The following is a 21,849-nucleotide window of genomic DNA, read 5'->3' as shown; positions in this document are numbered from 1 at the left end:
AGCTGCTCTGCTGCATGAATCCTTCTTCATCCTGGGTATAATCGCAGCAGCTGAGTATTAATAGAACAAGACTGATGCCATGTAGTGACCCATATTTCCTCAGGCAGTAGGGGGGGGAGAAAATAATGGAAGACTGGCACCAACAAAGGCTCCACTGTTACTAGAGTGATGTCATTGCTTGTCAGTGAACTGACTTCTCCCGACTGGCTATCATTAATTCTCTGATGCTGGAAAATCTGCAGGACATGAATGGTAAATGATAGCACTTGGTTTAAGTGTACTGATTCACAGCACTGTCTTTTAGTGACACAACTAACATTAATAATAACTTATTTCAGGTTTATTATATATAAACCTGAAATCAGTATATATTATATATAGGACTGTCAGCTGGACAAAGCTGTAGGGTGGACTGATCAGTTGTGCTTTACTTTTATTTTGACTCGATGTGAATGATTACATTTCCTAAGTATCGCATGTATTCTGTATGCATGTATGCCTAAGTAATTCTAGGTATGTCTACTTTGAGGATTTATATTTTAGGCCTCTTTATATTTCTAGTGCACTTATTCACAGGCAGAACTTGAGTGCTTCACACTCCTCAAACTAATTGCTATATCACATAGTCATTTATTGTAATTTGCATACCAAAACCTACACATTAATGCATAGTTTTTTCTGGTAAACTGTATCCAACGTGTCAAGATGACATTCCACAATTTCGTAAGGCGAAATAAGCTCGTAACTCTTTCTAGACCTTTTATTTTGATTAAATATTAAATGTCTATCAGAGACTTTAAATGAACTTAGAACTACTTTCATCAGAAAGTAGGAATGTTTTGGAAGTAATCTGAGAAATGCCCACATAGCTCTAAAGGAGCAGAATTAACAATGACAGGAGTGTGAGGCTGCCAATAAGAGACTAGCTCTAGAGAGAATCAGATGTTTTTCTAAAATAATAAATAAAAATAAATATTTGGATATTCTAAAAGGAAGAAATACAGAATTAACCAAACCAGAAGAAAAAAAAATAAAGAGAGGGAGCCTTGACTTAATATTGACAATAAACTTGATCTGGGTGGACAGAAAAGATGGTTTTAAAACACCTAAGAGCATCTGAGCTTTCAAAGTATAGAATTTTTAGCACTCTTACTCAGAGGGTCAACCTTGTGCTTTTTCACTTCCTCATTTGGAGTAATCTGCACATTCAGAGCACTTATAGATGAAGTTTAAAACATCCATACAACATTTTGACCTCTAAAGTGAATGGATCAATAACAGTTAGTCCATCTATTTATTTGGTTTCATTTGCATAAATAAAAATCCCCATTTTCCCCCTTTATTATCATTAATGTGTAGATTTTTTTTTAATGGCATAAAGTAACATTCATACTTTCCTCTTGTAAATCAACACCAAGAAAATAACAGCAGTTTTAATTGAGCAGAGAGCCGGCCTCCAGAGCCTCGACAGGAAATGCTGGGTGTACCAAAGGTCAAAAAAGAAACTGGGACCAATCAGTGCTTGGGCATATCTCCAGGAGGGAGGGACAGTGGAGGAGAGGGGGAGAAAGAAACGGGAAATGGAGGGGGCAGAGGAGGGAGGGGCAAGGTTTAAGCGATACAGCAGAGAACAGACAGGGTAGGGATGGGGGGGGGGGGGGGGGGGGGGTTGGTGGAGGTGTTTTTGTGCATTGTGTGAAATGTGATCAGGTTCCTGGAGCCGCTTGGACAGCTGGGAAGTTCCCCCTTCCCCTGGCTTCCAACTGGGAACGCTATGAGGAGACTCCAGGGCTGCAGACCACATACTTCAATAGTTAACCCTTTCATCTGCTTCAGCTGTGAAGCAGCTATAAATAACAACACTGAAACACGCTGGAACTTAAGTCACATTTATTGATTTTAGCCAGTATGACTACCCTTACACAGACATACCATCTCCACTAGAAAACAAACAAAACACTTTCATAGGATTAGTTCAGCAGTAATACATCAGACTTAACTGGTCCCCGCCCCAAGCCCTAATTTTTTTTCTCTCTTTTAAAAACACCCTGACAAAAGTTTTAACATGTTTGTTTTCAACTCTGTGTAAAGGTCCCATGACTGAGAAACATGCATATGACGTTTAGCTGTAATCAATATGCCACTAATCATAATGCACATTATTGATAAGAATACAGTACTGCATGACAGTTCAAATAAATACAGGTGAAGTCGTTATTTCATATAAAGATATCAAACTCTCATTATGGATCAATACTGAAACACAATATGACAATATAAAGTTTGCACAGCTATTTTTTGTAGTATCACAATGCTATCGCTTCCAGCAAACAGAAAACTTTTTCTTTTTAATGTAAAACAGTATCTGAATTGCACTTTTTTTTTGTTAGCTTCTTATCCATATTGGTAACTTTAATGCCTCAACAAACAAGCATTGGCTATAATGGCACTATTCAAGCTTGTTGATGCTAATCTTGTTTTCTGTTTCCTGAAAACACCACGCTCAAAGATGATGTAAAAAAAAAGATTCAAGAATAAAAAAAAACCCAAAACAAACAAAAGTCAAATTATACAAAAGTAAAGATAAAATGCGCTCTCTGCACATTTTTAACAATACTATTGATATCACATTACCTTCACCAAACAAAGCTAGAGATACATAGATGTTTCCAATAGTACACTGATCTACCCCAACACATTAAAGATGCTTGGAGCACTTTGTTCCATAACAGGAGGCCAAAGGGATCTCTTTTGGTTCCCAATGTTTGATAAAATAAAATAAAAAAAACAAAAAAAACTTTTCTCAATACCCCTGAATTTCTCGAGGGGATCACTGACCTGCAGAATTCAATACAACTTGAGTTTTATTGAGCTAATTTCAAAACTATCACCTCACTCATGCAGAAAAGGGGGGAAAATTCCCTTTGCGCTTATTGCTGCTCACAGTCATTTTGAACCCAAAGTCCTCACCTATATATAAAAAACAGAAACATAAAACACTAGTCTAAGATTCTCCCTTGAAACAATGAAAGGCACTACTGGTCAGAAACGAAGAACTAAAACGAACCAAAAAACAAAACCCCGGCTCTCGCACGGCAGCGAGAGCCATGGCCCAAACTGCACCTTTCTTAGTTTTTTTTTCTTCTTCTTTCCGATTCTTTTTCTTATTTTCAACCTAAATGGTGTACCAACATTTGGCACAATAAACAAAGAGAGAATGAAACAATTCCAATTTGGAATTTTAATTGTCGCAGTTGCAAAGAATTCTGAAAGCCAGCGATCCCGTTTCAGTGGAACGCCCTCGGTAAGAAGCTAGGAAAAGCACATATCGTCGTCACGCAAATTTTTCCCAAGACACAACTTACCTATTTGAGTCAGAGCGTTGTCAAGTTTCATAGTGTAATTTTTGAACTATTCCTAGGAATAATAAATACATGAAAAAACCCCAGAATTTGATCACCCTGGATTTTTGTAGAGAACATGGCAGTAGAACAAACATATGAAAAATAAAAGCAACAGCATAACACGATGTAACAAAACGATTTTAAAATGATTATTTGATGGATAAATTCTTGAGGACAGAGTCATCATAGTACATTTGTGGTTTGTGGAGCCTTACTATAGTGCGTATTGTTTAAATTCAAATATTTGAGAAGGACTTACAATACTACAGTCCTCCAACCTATATTGGATAACTCAACAAACCATTGTACTACCATGCTTTCCTATAGGTTAATAATAGCATGTTATAATCCTATAAAATGAAAGTGCACAGATTAACAAAACGATAAACTAAAAATAAAAGATAAAACCAAACAAAAACAGCTTGTTGATTAACAATAAGAAACGACCACATCTCCCTTGGCTTCTCAATAGAGGATTTGGAGGGATTGGCCAATTACAAGCCAAGAAGTTCACTGTACTTGCGAGGCAAAAATGGCTTCCAGCAGAGGCATCCACAATTTGGACCAAGTGTGATCCTAATGTGCATAGCATAACCGAATTTTAAAATGAAAAGGGGAGGACAATTGATTCAAATTAAAAACCTGTGCTTAATGTTTGTACTTAGGTTTTGCCGTTTTATTTTTTCTTCAAGTCCAAATAGCCTAGAGTAGCGCTAACTCGTTTCGCCCAACTCAATCAGCTGCGAGAATGGACCTTGTGTTGGTACTTCGTCGTCCGTGCAGAATTACTGAAATTACTGCAAAAGTGGAGAAACAAACAAATAATGAGCATCATTAGCACTTGGTTTTGGTCATTTGAAAGCGACTGTTTACAAGGTCACAGCAGCGGAGTCCACGCAGACAAAGTAAGATGGCGGCTGTTGGTTAGTCAAAGCAACAGAAAGCGATGTTAGGAACTTTAAGCCAGCCAGTATGGCCATTTAGTTTCTGGTGTGAAAGCGCATTCACTGCAAATCATCCCGCAGGTGCGGTTAGGAAGCCAGTGACTCACGAGTACCATGAACTTTCATTCATAGGACAGAGTTGAAGCCACATCTCAACACCAAAGGAGATGGGTCTTTCTCATTAGCCATGCAAGTTAATGAAAAATGGGTTATGCTTTTGACATGCAGGCTTACTTTTAAATCAGAAACAAGATGCATCATGTGAAGTAAAACTTAGAGGTGATGTGGGAGGAGCCTGCAGGCAGAGGTAGGAGGAGCTTTGCTGTTTTATTTTAGGTGGCATATTGTAATGACACCAAAAAAGCCAGACATTGATTTCAAACTAGATCGAGTAAAGCGGGGATTAGTCTATCTAAGGAGAGGGGATTCTAGTCACAGTCACATCCTGCAATCATCTACTGCTCAGTAAATCCACATAACCTATACAAGGGATACAATTGGGAGCTTAACTAATTTGAATCAATGTCCTCTGGTTGAGCGAGCAACCAATTTCAAGGTTTTTTTTCCTCCAAATATCAGCGGGAGTTTATCCCTCAGAAAAAGAATAAAGAAAAAAAAAATCACGGGTGTTTTTCGCTATGCCAGCCTATTCTCGTGTCGTGTAGGATCTTCCAATTCCTTAAATTATAAACTTTCCCAAGGAGATAAGCATGCGTAACGAAAAGCACCCCTGGATTAGATTCTCCATCCAGCCACACATCTGGCTTTCTTCACCAGCATGTTTAGCTTTCTTATCTCCTCTCTCAGGAGCTGGTTTACAACACGATTAGTTCTCTCTCCTCTACTCCCTAAACGTTTTTTCTCAGCGCAAACTGATGGAAACAGAATATACCGCACTTGTAAGTTGACTGAACTTCAAACATAGGAGTGACTGACCTCTAAGGAGGCTGGGCTTTTTTTCTTTTTTCAGAAAGTGTACAATAGCCTCGTCTCCATGCTGTGTGCTGCGGCTTACGGATGCGCACTCAAGCAGGGTTGACTGCGGACATAATTCCCTGTGTTCAGAGGAATAAATGCCCATTGTATATGCATTTAAGAGGAAGGAATACTGTAGTAGAAACCTGCAAGATTATAACCTGAACATGATCATATTAAGAATATAGAGAATTTTATATATAGCTTATTAGTAGTAGAAAATGCTATTTTTTTTAAACAAATCTTGCAGGATTTCCTCACATCAACCCTGCTTTTAGCATCATAAAGCTAATGTGTCTATGATCCACAAGCGGTACATGGATTTTATTAAACACAAGCCCCACTTAAATTTTGCCTATTTGCGTAATACTAGCTTGCAAGGGGTTAAAGCTATTGTCAATACTAAAACAGTACGTTGCTTTGTCCTCACACACCAAGCAACCCAAGAAAACAAAAAAGAGAGGCCCTTCATTTGCAACGGTTAAAAACCTTGTACACAAATGAAGGCCCTTCACTGCAACACTGAGATATAAACACAGGCAAAATTCGGAAAACACATCGTATGCGAGGACGTTACCTGAAAAAAATATTCCTCATTCTAGTTAAAGGGTGAGTGGTGATGCTGGGGGAGCAAGCTGCTGACAATCTACAAGAGAGAAGGTCGTAGTAGCGACCGAGCAACGAGACACAGATTAGAGACATTAGGAGAGGACTTTTTTTTTTTCCAGCCACATAACCACATAGAAATTATTTGACAGCTCTCAGCAATCTCGCAAACAGCGGGGCAGGGGATGGGGGGGGGAGTGAGAAGGAAAAGAACAGCATTAGCTCAGCTGAGACGCAAGGACAGGGCTTTACATCAACAAATAGATAAAAATATCAAGCGTTTGGGGTCGACAGGCACTTTTGTCGAGCGGTCGGTTGGATTTGTTTGCAGATTTATTGTCCGGATGTGTGAACAGTTTCGATTTGTGCTCTTCAAGGATTTATTCTATAGAGTTTTTTAAAAAATCCTCTCTGATTAAAACTATATTGTATCTCTTTTCACAGTAAGCATTATATCCATTTGAACAGAAGCAGGAACCTGAGGCACCTATGCTGAAGTGCACTTAATTTAGATGTGTCGATTTGTCAAACCTTCTTTCTCGTAATATGGCTCTGAATGAATCCTTTGCAACATAATGGGTCACAGGGATTAGACAGCCCTCTTGTATCACACCAATTAACTCCTCTTTTCTTTTAAAAACAAAAAACAATGTAGAGCCCTGTAGTACAGAGTTTCGTCTGGTACCACACACCTAACAACAGAAAAACAGTTAAAAAGCTCTCAAGCATTTTCAGCTGCAAAGCCATGCGATTCTATTGACCCTATAGTATTGGTGTGCTAGCGTCACAGCTTTAAAATTAACCTGAAATAAACAGCTGTGGTCACAAGTGCTCCTTTTCTGCCCAAACAACTTCATTAACCCACTTATGATTTTTTTTTTTTGTATTTCTGTGTAAAATCATATTATGCTCCCCTAGCAAAAAAGCAGAGGGAGCTTGCATATTCTAGTTCCTTTTTCTGGTTGTAAACATTAGAAAGTGGGCTGCCGGGCACGGTTCGGTCCTGGGGGGACCAGGACGGAGAGGCAGAGGAAAGAAGGGGATGTTTTATTTATTCGGAAAGGAGCACCAATGCCGACAGACAAGCCAAAGAACAGAGGATGTCAAGTTTAGTTGTTAGAGCATCAGAGTGACATCATCTTTACACGTCTCCACCTCAGCAATGTGTTAATGTTACCAGGCAAGCCACTCCGGGGGGCCAGAACAAACAAGCACAGAAGCTGCCACCTTTTACATCATACGTACAGCACTATGACAGCGGAAAGAATAGACAACCCATAATATCCACAAACCCCCCAATATAACCAGGGCCTTATAACCCACATGCCATATATGTCTACTACAGTCCAAACGTCTAGTGCACACTGTACATACACTGCATTCCCCTAAGCGTTTATAGTAGCACACACGAGCAGCTGGTTAGTAACACATCAGTCCCTAGAGGAGCGCAGGCTGGCCATGGAGCTAAGCGAGCAAGTGGGGCTCTTTAACACTAAGGCAGGGAGGGTTTCGGCCCGTGGGCCCCCTCCCCTCTGTACACAGCAGTCCCATGCGGACGTTTCTGCCGCCTCAGTCGCAGTAGATCTTGTACTTCTCGCTGCAGAAGACCACGGGGCCTCCCAGGATGCCACTGGGCACAGAATTGCTGTGCTCTGGTCGGCCCGAGACAGAGCAGGTGAGACTCTGACTTACATGCGGGTTGTTGGTGGTGGTGGTGGTGGTGGCGGTGGCGGCGCTGGCGGTGCCGGCGGCCTTGCTGCGTGCTTTAGCACGGCCTGCATTGCCTCCCCGACGGGTCTGCTCGTGATCAAACTCCAGATCTTCCAGGCGCTGCGTCAGGGCGAGCTTCTGCTGGATAGCCATTCGCAGCAGAGAGTTAAGGGTTTTCTTCTCATCCTCTGCTGCGGCCAGCTGTCTCTGCATCTCATCCAGCTGGGTAACATACTCATCACAACTGTAGGAGAAACACAGGCAGAGAAAACAGTAATGTCAGATTTGTTCACCGACTAAGAGGGTTTCCTGTGACATATCACAAGAGGGCACTGCTTCAACAGCCAAAAAAGAAAAAAAAACTGTTGAATCTTTTTGATATTTTTGTGATATTACTAAACACGAACCTCAAGCCGCACCTCAGATATGATTCACTGACAGAAACACTCAGACACACATTCAAACCCACACATCATAAACTTCCTGCTAGTGTAATACATTAGCCACCAGCAGGTGGAGCCCTTGAGCCACAACATGAAGGCCTGCAAGACTGCCCAAGCTTCTGAAATATTAACTTAAGACTTCACCAGCCATTTTGGTCCTCTTCAACAAAGTCCCCCCAACGAACACATTTTCAGCTCCACTTAAAACATTCTGCAGATAATTTGCCAGATATAGTAACAAACTCTCACCGCACCTCCCGTCATTTCATAAGCTGAAAATTAAAGCCATACTTTTTATTTGTATAGCTGCTGCTAGAGGGTATGATTTACATTCATGAACAGGTGAGACATCTGAGAGCAGCTTGCAGTGCCTTGGGATAATATGAATGTATGCACAGTGGCAGTTGAAGATAGATTACATACATAAGGGATGAAATCATTAGCCTACAGGTCAAAGGGAAGATCATTTCTGCATCACCTGAGAAATAGGCAGAGGAGGGGAGCGAAAGAGGAGAAAAATTAAGACGGAGAAGAGAAGAATGTGGTTTATTGCTCCGAGCTGTAGCTGTTCACACCTGATCTCCAATTTTCCAGTTGGAGTGAGACAGCATAACTTCTATGCCTCCCTTGCATCTCCCATCTGTGTGCGAAATAGCACAAGATATGAAGTCTGTCTGCTAACGCTCGTCATCACCGGGTGCTGCACTGCGGCATTATCACCTGTCTCCCGCTGTCCTTGCACACGTGTTAGTGTGTGTGTGTCTAAAGCTGGACAAGTATAAAAAGTGGGACACCTGACAGGATTTCAAGGTGGGGGGTCCATATCGCCACTCCCCATCTGCTGCTGTCGTGCTCCTGTTTCCTTTTATCCCCTCTCCTGGGTCTTATCATTGCCTTTCAAGCCTCGTCACTTCCTTGCTACAGTCTCTCTCTATCTGCCTGAATCAGTCTCTTTCTCTCTCATCTTGCTCATCCCTGTTTTCTGTGCTGCTGACAAAGCAAATCAAGTGACATTCTTCAGTAATGACTGACAAACCTATTGGGAGGGAAGGGCTGAATACGTTAGTGAGCAGCACTTAATTGCCCAACCGCACAGCACCAAAGTTCAGATACAATTTAACTGTTAGGCAGCCTCACCCAACTCACTTTCATTTATTTGAAATTAATTATTATTTATTTTTTGTTAACACCCTAGCCTGAAGCTATAGTCTGCAAACTCTTTTCTCTACGAGCCGTAACTGTCATTACCGATCTGTTCTGATTTAGTCAGTGTTTAGCAACTGAACTGCTGCTGCAGAAGAGATAAATAAATAACATAAAAAAATCCATAAAAATAATGCTAAGCAAGCAAATAATCTTTCAGTAGGTGAAGAATTTATCAGCTTTTTCTTTAAAAAAAAAAAGAAAAAAGAAAAAAAAAAAGGAAAAAGAACGTCTTGAAGGGAGCATCTGCAAACAGGAAGCGCAGATGTTTTTGCTGCGTGTGGTGCTGCACGTGGTGGTGGGCCATGTGAACCCTGGCCTTGCCAGACCACCAAACAAATACAAACCATGGCCCCCTCCTCTTGTGTATGCAGCTTGATTCCCTGTGGGACACACACCCAGACAATAGGGATCAGTGCTACCTCATTAAACCCAGTATGAGATTTGGGAACAACCCGGGAGCAAGGAGTGAGCTGGTGCACCTTCAGACAGTTCAGTCACTCTTGCATAGGGGTGGGGGGCATTTTTCCCGGGAAAAAAAAGAGGAGTCTATTCTAAGCAGTGGGTGGATACAATAGGAGTCTTTTTGCCCTGGTGATCGGGAGTTCTAGCACAATAGCCGAAGGGGGCCAGGAGGCGACGGCTGGCCTTTTGAGCATAAGGAATTATAATATTCATACTCTGACAAACAAGCGCATTAACTGCATCTCGCTGTAATGATTTACAGTAGCTGCTGACATTTAAAGGCTGTGACTACTAAAACATTCATAACCAATAATTTCCCAATAGGACACAAACACACACATTCAAAACATGCTCAGCTGTGGTCTCGTCTAGAGCTTGATTGGTCATGGTGGTATGGATATCTCTCACACACACAGACACGAGGAGGTACTTCTTTAACAAAACAAAGAAAGCTAAAAAGGGAAAACAACTAACATAGAACCAACACCAGAATAGCCAGATAACTGAAGGTCTACATTTTACAAGAAAACGTGATTTGCATAAATGTTCGGACAGTTAATCAGCGAGAGCAGAAGGCACGAGCATGTCGAGGCTTGTCTTAGGAATGTCGGAGGCAGGAGCTTACTGTTAACATGACACCAGATACTGCAGCTAGAGAGGCACACATACAGAAGGAGGGGACAGTGAAGCCCATATACACGCGTGATAAACATTCCTGTGTTGCTTTCATGAAATAAGCTGAACAGAATTACTCCTTCCTATTTGCTATTTCTGTTAAAACAAATATTGTTTTGTTAAATTGGTTTTAAAAACAAAAATGTCAATAATAAGTCTGGTGTATCTTTTAGTCCTATGAGTATATTATGTGCCAATTCCCCGAACAATAAGACCATAAAAAGCCCCACACATTCTTTCACTTCCACTTCATCTCTCTTCCCCTTTGTCAAAGACTATACATCATTTGAATCCACGACTACACATCTCAGAAATCCTCCTTTGCAGTCTTTGTGAGCAGTGATTATCTTGAAAAGTGAAAGAAAAAAAACTATCAAATTAGACTCCTGTAGTGGGCTTTAACTGAAGGCCTGGTCCTTCCTCTCTTTCTTTTCCACACGACAAGAGAACCGGGTGTTTGGCTGTGAGGAAGGATGGAGGGGGAACAGGGGATACAAAGAGGGGGGGAGTGTGGGAAACTTCATTCGGGCGAGTCCCCCTGCCTCTCAAAAGAGTCCCCTGACCCAACTCTGTGTCATATAAGACACAATTTACATACCAATACACGAGTCCTATAAACAGTGAATGTAAAACATACATAGTGGTGTGGTGCTGGAGCTGAAAGCTCAACAACATAGTCGGTGGAGCTGCTCTGGGCATATGGAGGAATAAAAACACATGGACTGAAACAGGAAGTAAACAGGAAGCTGTGATGTGCTCAAAAACATCTTAACCCTCTCCGGCAAAAGAAACTCAAAGAGAAAAACATGCAAATATGATCTTACACTTCAGCTGCTCTCCTCTGACACATGACACAACTATAGGGCCCTTCAGGGTAAAAAAAAAAAAAGAAGAAAAAGAAGAAGAAGCCAAAAACAGGTAGTCGGTGCAAGAACTGGTTCCCTATCAGCCAAGGTTGCTTTTTAGTTATAATACTTCAGCATCGTGCAGCAATTTAGCTCTGCAGTTTACCAAAAAAAGCGAGTGGCGACACACGAATATATTTGCAGCCGGATGAGTTTTAAAACTGTTACTAATTGATTAGGCACTGCAGGTATATGGAATTACTTCAGCTAGTGCACTTCAGCGATCTGTATTGAATTTCTGTATGGGTAAGACGAGGGGTGCTGAGCTGCCCACACACACTCCCTGCAGCAATTATACCCTTCATTGTACGAAATCGCCTCTCCCTACCCTCCTCTTTCCCTTCTGCAGAGCTTGAACTTCGCCGTGGAATGTAATACAGCTTTAAATGGAGAAGGACAGACTGTCTCAGCATCTCTGCAGTGCTGTCTGGAATATAGCTAATATTTACAGGAAGAGCGGGCATCATTGTTTTAAATGAAATTATCTATCAAAAAAGCACATCAAAGCACAAAAATATTGTTCACACATGCACATGTGCACACCCAAAAATAAACAAGCAAGCAGCTCATGAGTCCTTAGTGTACTACGTGTTGAGGGGTGAATGTGTAATCCATCCCAATCTGAGGTGGGATTATGCGCAGAACCTTTGACCGGCTTCTCTTTGGAATCAGAAAAGATTAACATGCGTGTTGGCCCATCTGACAGACACACACACACACACACACCAAGTCACCGGTCAAAAACAATGGTTAAGCGACATATTTAAGTGATATCCAGATTAGGCACCTTCTGTTATTCATAGTCCGAATCTGTACAAATAGAAGGAATTTCTGGCTATGAATGAACAACACAATAGTGTACTTAAATATGTCATGTTTCAATATTAAAAATAAAGCCAACATATGGTAAACATGGATTACGTTATGACCATAATCTTATCTTCATGCTACCTGGTTATATTGTGTATGACCTTTGTGTGCTGCATGTGCGGCATTAATAAGAATGACACGTGTCTGTGTTAGTGCTGTAGCATAGCAGCACAGAATGTAATTCATGCCACGACCTGCTACTGTCACAACCTTCTCTGGAGATATCAAATAAGTAAAGAATTTACCAGGTTACAATGTTATGTCAGATAAAGACTTTTGTGCCTTTGATGGCAGGATGTAGATAAAACATATTTTCTTGACCATCATGCAGGTGCTAGCACGATTCTTACCGTGTGGCAAACATAGCCCGGAGAGAGGAAAAGGTGGCAGCGTCCTCTTTCAAAGCTTTGAGCTCATTCCTCAGTTTCATCATGGTCTCGGTCACCATTGCCTTTTCATTCTCATACTTGCTCTTCAGGTTGGCCAGAGCCACTTCAGCTGTCTGTGAGTGGGCAGAAAGAACAAAAGGGTCAAAGCACCTGGAAGAAGTTGGGGTATGCTTCCTAATTCTTTTATTATGGCGCATGATTCTAGCTGCTAATGTTCATTTTAAAAACCCTAGCTGTGCAGTTTATGAGTTATTTTCACATCTGTGTTCTAATGCCCACTGTGTAGCCACACGCATACTTCAAATGGCTACCAAACAACTGCATACACACTCCGCCTCTGGGCTATGGTTTTTTTGCTTTGTAAAGCTGTTCTCTGAATCTAACCACACAAATACTCGAGGCAGCTGTCACCATACAGCTGCTCTCTCAACCAGTGTTTGTTATAGATCTAGACTGAAAAGAATTTGCTTCAGCAGCTGAACACACCCAAAATAATTCCCCCTACCTCTATTTCTAACTATTGTGGACAATGACAAATGTTTGTATTGAGAGTACCTTGTTTACAGACACTCAAACAGATCAACCTACCTGCTTGTTGGCCTTGAGGACAGTGCGCAGGGTGGCAATCTGTTCCCTCTTGGTGCTGAGCAGGGATTTCAGTTTGAGGATCTCCTCCATGCAGGCTTCCTTGTCCTTGTCGGCCACAGTGCCCAGCTCCAGAGAAGCAACCCTCTGGCGTGACAGCTCGGTGGTGCGGTCCACTGCCAGCTGCAGGTGCTTAATCTGGTCTCTGATGATGGCAACCAGATTGTAGATGTTCATGGGCTCGCGTCGGTGGTCAGACACAGGAGAAGGCAGGGAGGAGATCGGGGAAGGTGCTCCATCGCTCAGGTCGGTCTTACTGGGCTCAGGGAAGAGGCCCTTGGTGAGCAGGATGGGAGAGCGGCGGCCGCGGCCTTCCGGGCTGCTCCGACCACCCTTACCCTCTTTGTAGAAGTCGAGCATAACGCGGTTGGGGGTTTCGTTGTTGCACATGCAGACATGGTTGTAGAGGGTGGCCAGTTCTTCACTGAAGGTGACCAGCTCATCCTGTGCCACACTCAGACTACCCTGAGACTCGCCTGCCACGTCGCTCAACTGAGAACACGCCAAAAAACAAAAAACACATTATTTCACTACAAAAAAAATGAAAAAGCTTTTTTAAAATAAGGCATATATAAAAACATCAAAATAAACATGTCTAGAGAAACACCTCACCTTGCGCAGCTCTTTCTCAAGCTTGGCTTTCTCTTCTCTCTCTGCATGGCTGGTCTTCTCCAGAGTTGCCAGGTTCTCTTTGAGTGTTGTCACATCGGTTGCCAGACGAGTGCGCTCCTCTTCGTAACGTGACTGACAGGTCTGGTATTCTGCTTTCAGAGTCTTCAGTTCCTCCTTCAGCTCTCCTGCCTCTGACACCGCAACCTAGAGAAGCAAGATCACATGCGAGTGTAAATGAAACCCAAACACGCTGCAAGACATTTGACATTTTTCAGACTTGACACTATTTAGTTTTCCTGCAGGTTTCAAATTTAATTTGACATTTTGCGCTGCCTACAATGACCACATGCCATTTACCTTGTACTTGCACTCCAGGATCTCAGGTCCGTTGATGTCAACCTCATAATAGTCTACATCTTCGTGGCTATCACGTTCTTTCTCATTATCCAAAGCAGACTGGCGCTCCTTGCTGGCTTGGAGCTTGCGGATGGCATTGAGGTTCTCTGTGAGGCGGTTGACCTTCTCCTGATGCTCTGACAGAGCACCGTTCGCCTGCTCTAGCTGTTTCTGGGAGTCCTGCAGAGTGGACATCAGGTTGACCTTCTCACGCTCCATCTGAGTAGAAATGCAGAGACACAATTAGCAAAAGGACCTCGCCCTGTAACACATGCACTTTTACAGTTTTTGTTAACTTGCTAATCTGATGAAGGACTCATGTCTTTAAATCATGTTATATATCGGGATTGTCTATCATGTATGTATTCAATTCAATTCAATTTTATTTATATAGCGCCAAATCACAACAAAAGTCGCCTCAAGGCGCTTTATATTGTACAGTAGATCGCACAATAATAAATACAGAGAAAAACCCAACAATCATATGACCCCCTATGAGCAAGCACTTTGGCGACAGTGGGAAGGAAAAACTCCCTTTTAACAGGAAGAAGCCTCCGCCAGAACCACGCTCAGGGAGGGGCGGCCATCTGCTGCGACTGGTTGGGGTGAGAGAAGGAAAACAGGATAAAGACATGCTGTGGAAGAGAGATAGACTTTAATAACAGATATGATTCGATGCAGAGAGGTCTATTAACACATAGTGAGTGAGAAAGGTGACTGGAAAGGAAAAACTCAATGCATCATGGGCAGCCTACGTATATTGCAGCATAACTAAGGGAGGATTCAGGGTCACCTGGTCCAGCCCTAACTATATGCTTTAGCAAAAAGGAAAGTATGAGAGGAATATCGCTCACTAGGTCTGACATCAGAATCAGTATGACCTTGACAGTCTGCTGGACTCAGTTCCGCTCAGTGCTGGCAGACAGGCGTGTCATCTTACACAAAGACGCACACAAAGTTGTGCTTTTGTAAGCACTGAGCTATTTCGGAATCTGCTCTGTAAATAATATTAAAGTATCATGCTCATCTGCATACATAATTTATTATTTCACAATAGCTCGTGAAGATTCATTTCTAAAAGTGACTGCATGATTAACCAGAGTGGCTTGTTGTGATCAAGAACACTCCTTTATTTACATCAGTGGTCACCTTAAAAACTGTCAACAACTTTTATGAGACACCAATGCTTGAAATAGTGTTTATGGGCAGTCAGCATAGCAGTGGCCATCCTTATCCTGCAGAATCCATCGTAAATGCTGAATTGCCAAGGACTAATAAGTTAACTTCGAATGAGTGGATGTTTGGGATTTATCTCTAAAGAAATAAGAATAGTATGAGTTGAGACACAAGAGCAGCAGAGTTTGACTAAATGAGAAGGAATGTTTTTTGTTTCCTCTGCTCTGATTGCTGCCAGGAATCTGTGGAGTGACGTGTCAGAAGGTTTTAGTGGGCTGAATAATATGCTGTTGGGTCATATCAAACGTGGGATTTTGTCACAGTCTGACATTACAATAGACAGCACTGTGGTGGTTTCAAGTTCCCACATTAATCCAGCAACCATATTTATGTTTGATGAAGGGACAAAAAAAAAAGACTTAAGCCCTCAGGCTTCAAAACTATCCACAGGTTGCTAGTATTTTCTGGTAACCATGGTGCCCAATCAGTTGTGGCCTTGGATGCATGGAGTGATGATCAAGCAGATGGCAGGTCCTCCGGTGCCACCACCCGCCGCCTTGGGGTCACACGGAGCAGGATATGTGTGCGCGTCTCCCTGGATTAACTTTGCTGTAAGGGGATTTAGATCCCTGGAGCAGACTGGGGCAAGATACAACGCTCCACTGTAAGATACACCTTCCGTTCAACCAAATATACACTGAGATTTCAGGTCAGCTACACCCAGTTAAAACTGAAGGAGTCCAGCCGCACAGCCCTCCAATAAATTCTAGTGTAAATGTGACAATTTAAAACTTGTAAAAATGTAAAACTATTTTAAAGATGTTTATGAGTGTTTGGGAATTAATTGCATTTTATACAGACATATTCAACTTCTGCTATTTTTCCAACAAACATAAATAGAGTGAACAAAATAGGATTATTTGTAAAAAAAAAAACCAAAAAAAAACAATACAAATAAAAACAAAAATCAAACTAAATTTCAAAAGTTGAACATTATAACTTCCAGTATTGCTGAACTATCAGATTACTTTGATCTAAGTGATGCTAATAAACTGGCAACTGTGAACAGTCATAGTTCAAAATCTAAAAAAAACATTTACATGAGCCACTAAACAGGAATTGCATGTCTTTCATTCTAGCATTTCCTGGTATTAATTCAGTGTGTAACTGCATAAAAATGATTCACACCCAATAAGAGAAATTAGCTGAGAAAGCATTGCTATGAAAACAGACCACCGTATATTGTATTGTGAGCAGAAAACACAAGCTCTCATGCAGAAACACAAACCTGCATCAGCTGCTGTTTGAGCTTCTGGATCTCTGAGATGTTAAGTTCGCTGAGCAGGTCATCAACAAGGCTGGGCACAGGACGGAAAAGCTCTTCCTTCTTAGGCATGGAGATCCGGTTGTCGTCAGTGATGGCACTGGCCAGTTTGATGAAGCCATTCTCATATCCGTGGAGAGCCTCGTCGTTGTTAGGTTCAGTTGCAGCATCGTCGCTGAACTTGAGACCATCCAGAGAAATGCTGAGAGGACTGAAGAAACAATGTGGAAACTGTATGTTATAAAGAGCATTTTTAAAGCCTCTTGTGAAGTGTATGAGAACCTGGTTTCTGTTCCATTTACCTGTTGTACAGAGTGTCACCAATGTTCATGTAGTGGGAAAGCTCTTTCCGCAGGGAAGCTTTCAGCTCACGCTCCGTCTTGATGGTCTCCAGAGCCTCACTCAGTTGACGTTCAGCGATCTCCTTTAGACGGATGGCATCCTCCAGCTGGCTGTTAAGGAACTGAGTATCCTCCTCTAGGCGACGGATCTCATGCTTCAAACCCTCAAACTCCACCTGGGAGGACAGGAAACCACTATCATGAGTTTCAGAATCACAGAGGACTACACACTAGAATGCATATTAGCAGCTCCAATTAAAATGAGCCACTAAGCTGTAAAATTGCTCAAGATAATGTTAGGTAAGAACACATCCATCTGATTTTCCTTTTAATTTAGATTTTAAAGGGAATTTGATTTGGGAATCCTTTTCATTCCCTAAACAGCAGTAATATCTGTATAATTCATGCCATGTCTAATGAATATATAACACTATCCAAGGTGTTAAGAAGAGGATCAAGAGCTCAGGCATAAACAGCATCATCAAGTGGAAATATCCATGCTGTAAATATAGCTGCGCTTTATGTAAAAAGAGGATTTTTTTTTAGCTTTCATGGCATTTGAATAAACCCAGGAAGTGTTTTGTACCATGATAGACTCTCTGATATAGCTGCTGCAGGATAGCTGCTGAGTCTGTCAAATGCTCCCACAGCAAGACATTATGGGAAAACAAGAAGAAACTGAGGATGATTTTAATATCACACTTAAATCTGAATGTTAAAGCGCAAAGTTTTTGAGCTTGTATGTAAGAGGGCTACTAAAATCCAGCATACAGTTAAAGTATGTTGACAAAGTAGGTGGTATGCCTGAAGCCACCAGTGTAATTAAGGCTAATCTTTTAAAGCAGATGTCTGGATATGAATCAGCAATATAATGGAAAAATGTTTTTAGTTCATTTACATATGCCTAACCAAAGAGTGAGCTTCATGATAGCAGTGAAGGCACATTTAGTTTATTTTTGCTCTGATACCCATCCCTTTTCATTTTGCTAATATAATTCCACCTGCAACACAATTTAAATGATTCAGACTTGTGACACGAACAGCTGCAGTGTTGCTCTCTTCTCACCTGACTTTGCTTGAGCATGGAGACCTGCTTCTGCAGTGAGATGTTCTCTTCCTCCAGTTCGGTGTAATCCTGCAGCAGACGAGACTCTCTGAACTTGTACTCCTTGATGTCATCGCGTAGCTGATTCCTCTGGAGCTCCACCATCTGGCTGCTCTATAAGGCCAGGGGAGATAGGCAGAGAGAGAAGAAGAAGAGCTGTCAATGACCACTATTTCAATCTTCTTGGGCCAAGTGTGAGAGATGCCAAGTGACTGGATATTGTTGCTTTAGTTTAACCTTTTGTGTCACGTGGGCTCTTTAACACTTTAAGAGCGCCCATCTGGTCAAACTAAATGTGCATGCGTGCGTGTTTATGTGTCTCTTTGTGTTCGAGAGGGAGGTGCCAGGTGTCTATCTGGGCAGTGGGCCACAAGTGTGCTTGCCTGCCAGTTCTAATGGCACCAAAGAGACTGAAGCCTACTTATCTCTCCTGGTGACAGCCTTTCAGTGGATAGAAAGCTCTGTAGTGCTCTAATTTTCTAAAGAGGAGTCTCATTAGGGTTGATTCCCTGTACGGAAGGACAGAAGGACCATTTCCAGAACAAGAAATGGCAATAATTATCTACATTTCATTGGAAAATTGTCTGATATACTGATATATGCTAGGTTGTGTCCCAGTAAAGCAAAATGCTGGTACAAAAGAAAAAAATAAGCATGCAAAGAGTCATTATGTCAATAGTGTGATTGCTTAGCAATTATTGCATGATAGCATGATGTTTCTGATAGACTCCAAATGCAGTTTGAGCCCTCTTTCTGTGTAGAAAAGGCACCATTAATTATATAAAGGGTTAGAGAGGTAAACGGCATGCCCTTCCCCCACTTGAAGACGCCAACAAACTAAAAGCCATAAGGATCCGGTCAGCCCTGCTGAGACACCCATGTCCTTACTAGCTTGTCTAATGCTTTTTTGTTATTGCTGCTGATTCATTCCAAAGCACGAGTAACCTGGACTTAGGTGAGAAACATCACAGTTCTCAGGTGAAGTAAGTGGACACTCGCTAACAGCTGTTGGGCGCTGTGCCTTTTTAACTAAGTGAGCATGTATGCAAGTACTGGGTGGCAAAGGTTCAATCCACACACACCTGAACAGGAGAAGAATCTGCGCATATTTACATTTGTTTCTCAGAAAGACAAGAATAGCAGCCTCTATGTTTTGGATTTGCATGTGTGTTTGCGTGCTGGTATATATGTGATGCGTGTCCTTCCCTTGGCAGCGATAACCTAACACCAGAGGGACAATTAGCCTCCCAATCCCTAGCCAGGTGGCCCCTTCCTCTCATGCAGTCGCCATGTGTCCAAATCACAATCCTTGCTCTCAGATCCTTTCAGGATAAAAGGAGTCACTCCTGAGAGGTTTTCTATTTGCAGAATTTCTCATATCGGCATCATGTCAAAACTGAATTACATCAGTGAGATTTGTAATGTAAGCAGAGTGAGGTAATAACACCTTTTAGTCTAATATGCACAGAAACCTTCAGAGAGAAATGACCTACAGGAGTCACACATCGCTCATAACTGAGTATAGTATCTTTTAAAACAGTTTCATTATGTAATAAAGTAAACAATAATTCGTCCTTCTAAAAAAAACAAAACAAAAAAACCCCATCTCAATATTATGTCTCAGGAGACTATTTCTTGTGATTCTTTTTGGAAATAGAATTTACTTGCTTACTAAAAAAAATAACAAATATGTTAAATCCCCAATGATGACGAGTACACACACCCTGTCCTCTCTCTCTGTAATAATTAATCAGTTTTTGCAGACCTGGGCTAAAGCTGATGTTTGAAGGTGCATTAAAATTCATCAGGGTTTTGGGCATGTCTAATGAGTGTGGGTGTTTGCTGTGCAAAAGCCCTGATGTCAGTGCATTGCTAAATAATGCATGAGCTTCCGTACAGCTCTGTCCTACCACTAAGCTTCTGCAGAGTGGTTCTGACTTCTGAACGAGAGCTAAATTAAAGCAAAAATAAAAAGAGCTTTGGAGAAATTCTAAATAATATTAGATTAAAAGATTCGAATGTTTCATTAAGGCTCAGACGAGCTGTGTCAGCTGGCTTTCAGGTCACTTTCTTGTCAGGGTTATGTGCCTCAGCTGGAGGGTCAGTGCTGTTTGGTCCAATGAATACAAGCTGCCGCTGAACCTGATTAAGATCCCACTCCATTCTGATTTAAATGCATGGCAGGGTCTTAACCTTTCACCTTGCTTCTACATCCTCTGCTACACTGAGCCCCTCAAAGACTGAGAACAGGGTAACAGCCTGGCTGTGTGACAGAAAATGTAAGTAAAGGCTGTAGTGGCCACATGTGTTCCTGCTACAAAGAACAAATAACATTTAACTGGGAGAGAGAAACGAGGCTCCCTGGGGGATGTTTTTGATAATTCAAAATAATGTGGGTGTGTGTGGCTGTGAGGTGCGACATTGTGAAGGCAATTTGTGGTGCCGCCAAAGGAGAGCGGTGACAAGGCGCCGCGATCACAGGCTTAAGTGTGGTTTGTAACTGTTGTCACTACAGGTGACGTCTGGACAGCTGCCTTAAACAACAGCCGCGTACCACACACACACACACAGACAAATGTGCCACTTTATGCAAAGTGGGTGGCAGCAAAAACACCAGGTTGTTCAGCCATGCTGCATAATTATAGCAAAGGCACGATATATTAGATATTTAAAACAGAGATGGGGTAGTGTGTGCATGTGCACAGACTACACACAGCAGAGTTGTGAACATTCAAGGTCATACAGTCAGGAGCGAGAGAGAGAGACATAGAGAGACAGAGCATCTTCCAGCTAGACCGTCTAAACTCTCTCCATTTCAAATCTCGAGCTTTCTTGTCACCAGTAAACTGCTTTTGACAGCATAAAAAGGCTGAGCCCACTTAAATCTCACTAGAGCTTCGAGCAATTTCCAAATGTGTTTGAGCCACTCTAACCTCTACTTATATGAGAAATGGTTCCATCAGCCAGTAAGCCACAGACGCAAAGTTTCCGGATTAACACAAGTGTAGATTAGGAATGTTTTAATGCTTTGTTAAAGGCCCTGCTGTGTTCTTAATAACACCAGAGAATCCAGCTTGCATTTCTGAAAAACAAAATCCATTTTTACTAGTCTCTTACCCGGGGTTTGCTTCCCTGAAAGCGTTGCCTAGACTCCCAGATGTCACAGAGCTGTATTATTTATATTACAGCACAGACAGGCCTGCTATGAATATATTTTTATCCTCTTTCTGCTCCTTCTCTTAACACACTCACTCCACTGACCTCAATTTCACTCTATATCCTCACTTTGCACGTATTCATTTTTTTCCCCACAAACATACACAAAGTGCAGAGAAGCTCCCACATGACCTGAAGCAAAGTGCACATCAGCTTAATAATATTTTACTTTGTACCCCCTTTCTCAGCTTCTTTTTCTGACACCACTGATTTGCGTGCATTTTGCACGAAAACTGCTGCTTTCATTTTCCAAGCCTCACCTCTGCTCTTGCATTCCAGAATGCTGTAAGAGGCAGTGTGATAAACTTTAGCCCTATCATATCTTTCTATCAGATAAAACCAAGATTGGACAAGTTCAGTGATTATAAAAAGAAAATAATAAAAAACTTTAAATGCCCTGCAGTCTCTAAAGTAACTCAAGGTCATGTCAGCTCATGTTTAGTCT

At 41.8% G+C, this 21,849-nt stretch overlaps 1 protein-coding gene across 3 annotated transcripts in view; it reads right to left on the bottom strand.

The window, feature by feature from the left end:
- Positions 1–1,873: 1,873 nt before the first annotated feature.
- LOC134619570 (protein bicaudal D homolog 2-like) overlaps positions 1,874–21,849 on the bottom strand; it is a 41,731-nt gene continuing 21,755 nt past the window's right edge. The window contains exons 3-11 of one of the 3 annotated variants that reach the window (XR_010092011.1): positions 18,150–18,302; positions 17,045–17,259; positions 16,707–16,953; positions 14,204–14,461; positions 13,847–14,050; positions 13,178–13,726; positions 12,551–12,702; positions 5,901–7,883; positions 1,874–4,201 (exon numbers count right to left, since the gene is read on the bottom strand). Coding sequence is in view for 2 of the 3 variants with exons in the window: in XM_063465467.1 (XP_063321537.1) it covers positions 7,499–7,883; positions 12,551–12,702; positions 13,178–13,726; positions 13,847–14,050; positions 14,204–14,461; positions 16,707–16,953; positions 17,045–17,259; positions 18,150–18,302 (2,163 nt within the window). In the remaining variant the exon portion in view is untranslated. Of the gene's footprint in view, positions 7,884–12,550; positions 12,703–13,177; positions 13,727–13,846; positions 14,051–14,203; positions 14,462–16,706; positions 16,954–17,044; positions 17,260–18,149; positions 18,303–21,849 lie in introns of all 3 variants that reach the window. The other 2 variants (XM_063465468.1, XM_063465467.1) reach the window with 2 other exon arrangements.

Source organism: Pelmatolapia mariae, linkage group LG20 (genome assembly GCF_036321145.2).
Source record: "Pelmatolapia mariae isolate MD_Pm_ZW linkage group LG20, Pm_UMD_F_2, whole genome shotgun sequence".
Taxonomy (NCBI): Eukaryota; Metazoa; Chordata; class Actinopteri; order Cichliformes; family Cichlidae; genus Pelmatolapia; species Pelmatolapia mariae.
The sequence above is the reverse complement of the archived record's forward strand: the minus strand, read 5'-3'. Positions and strand labels throughout refer to the sequence as shown.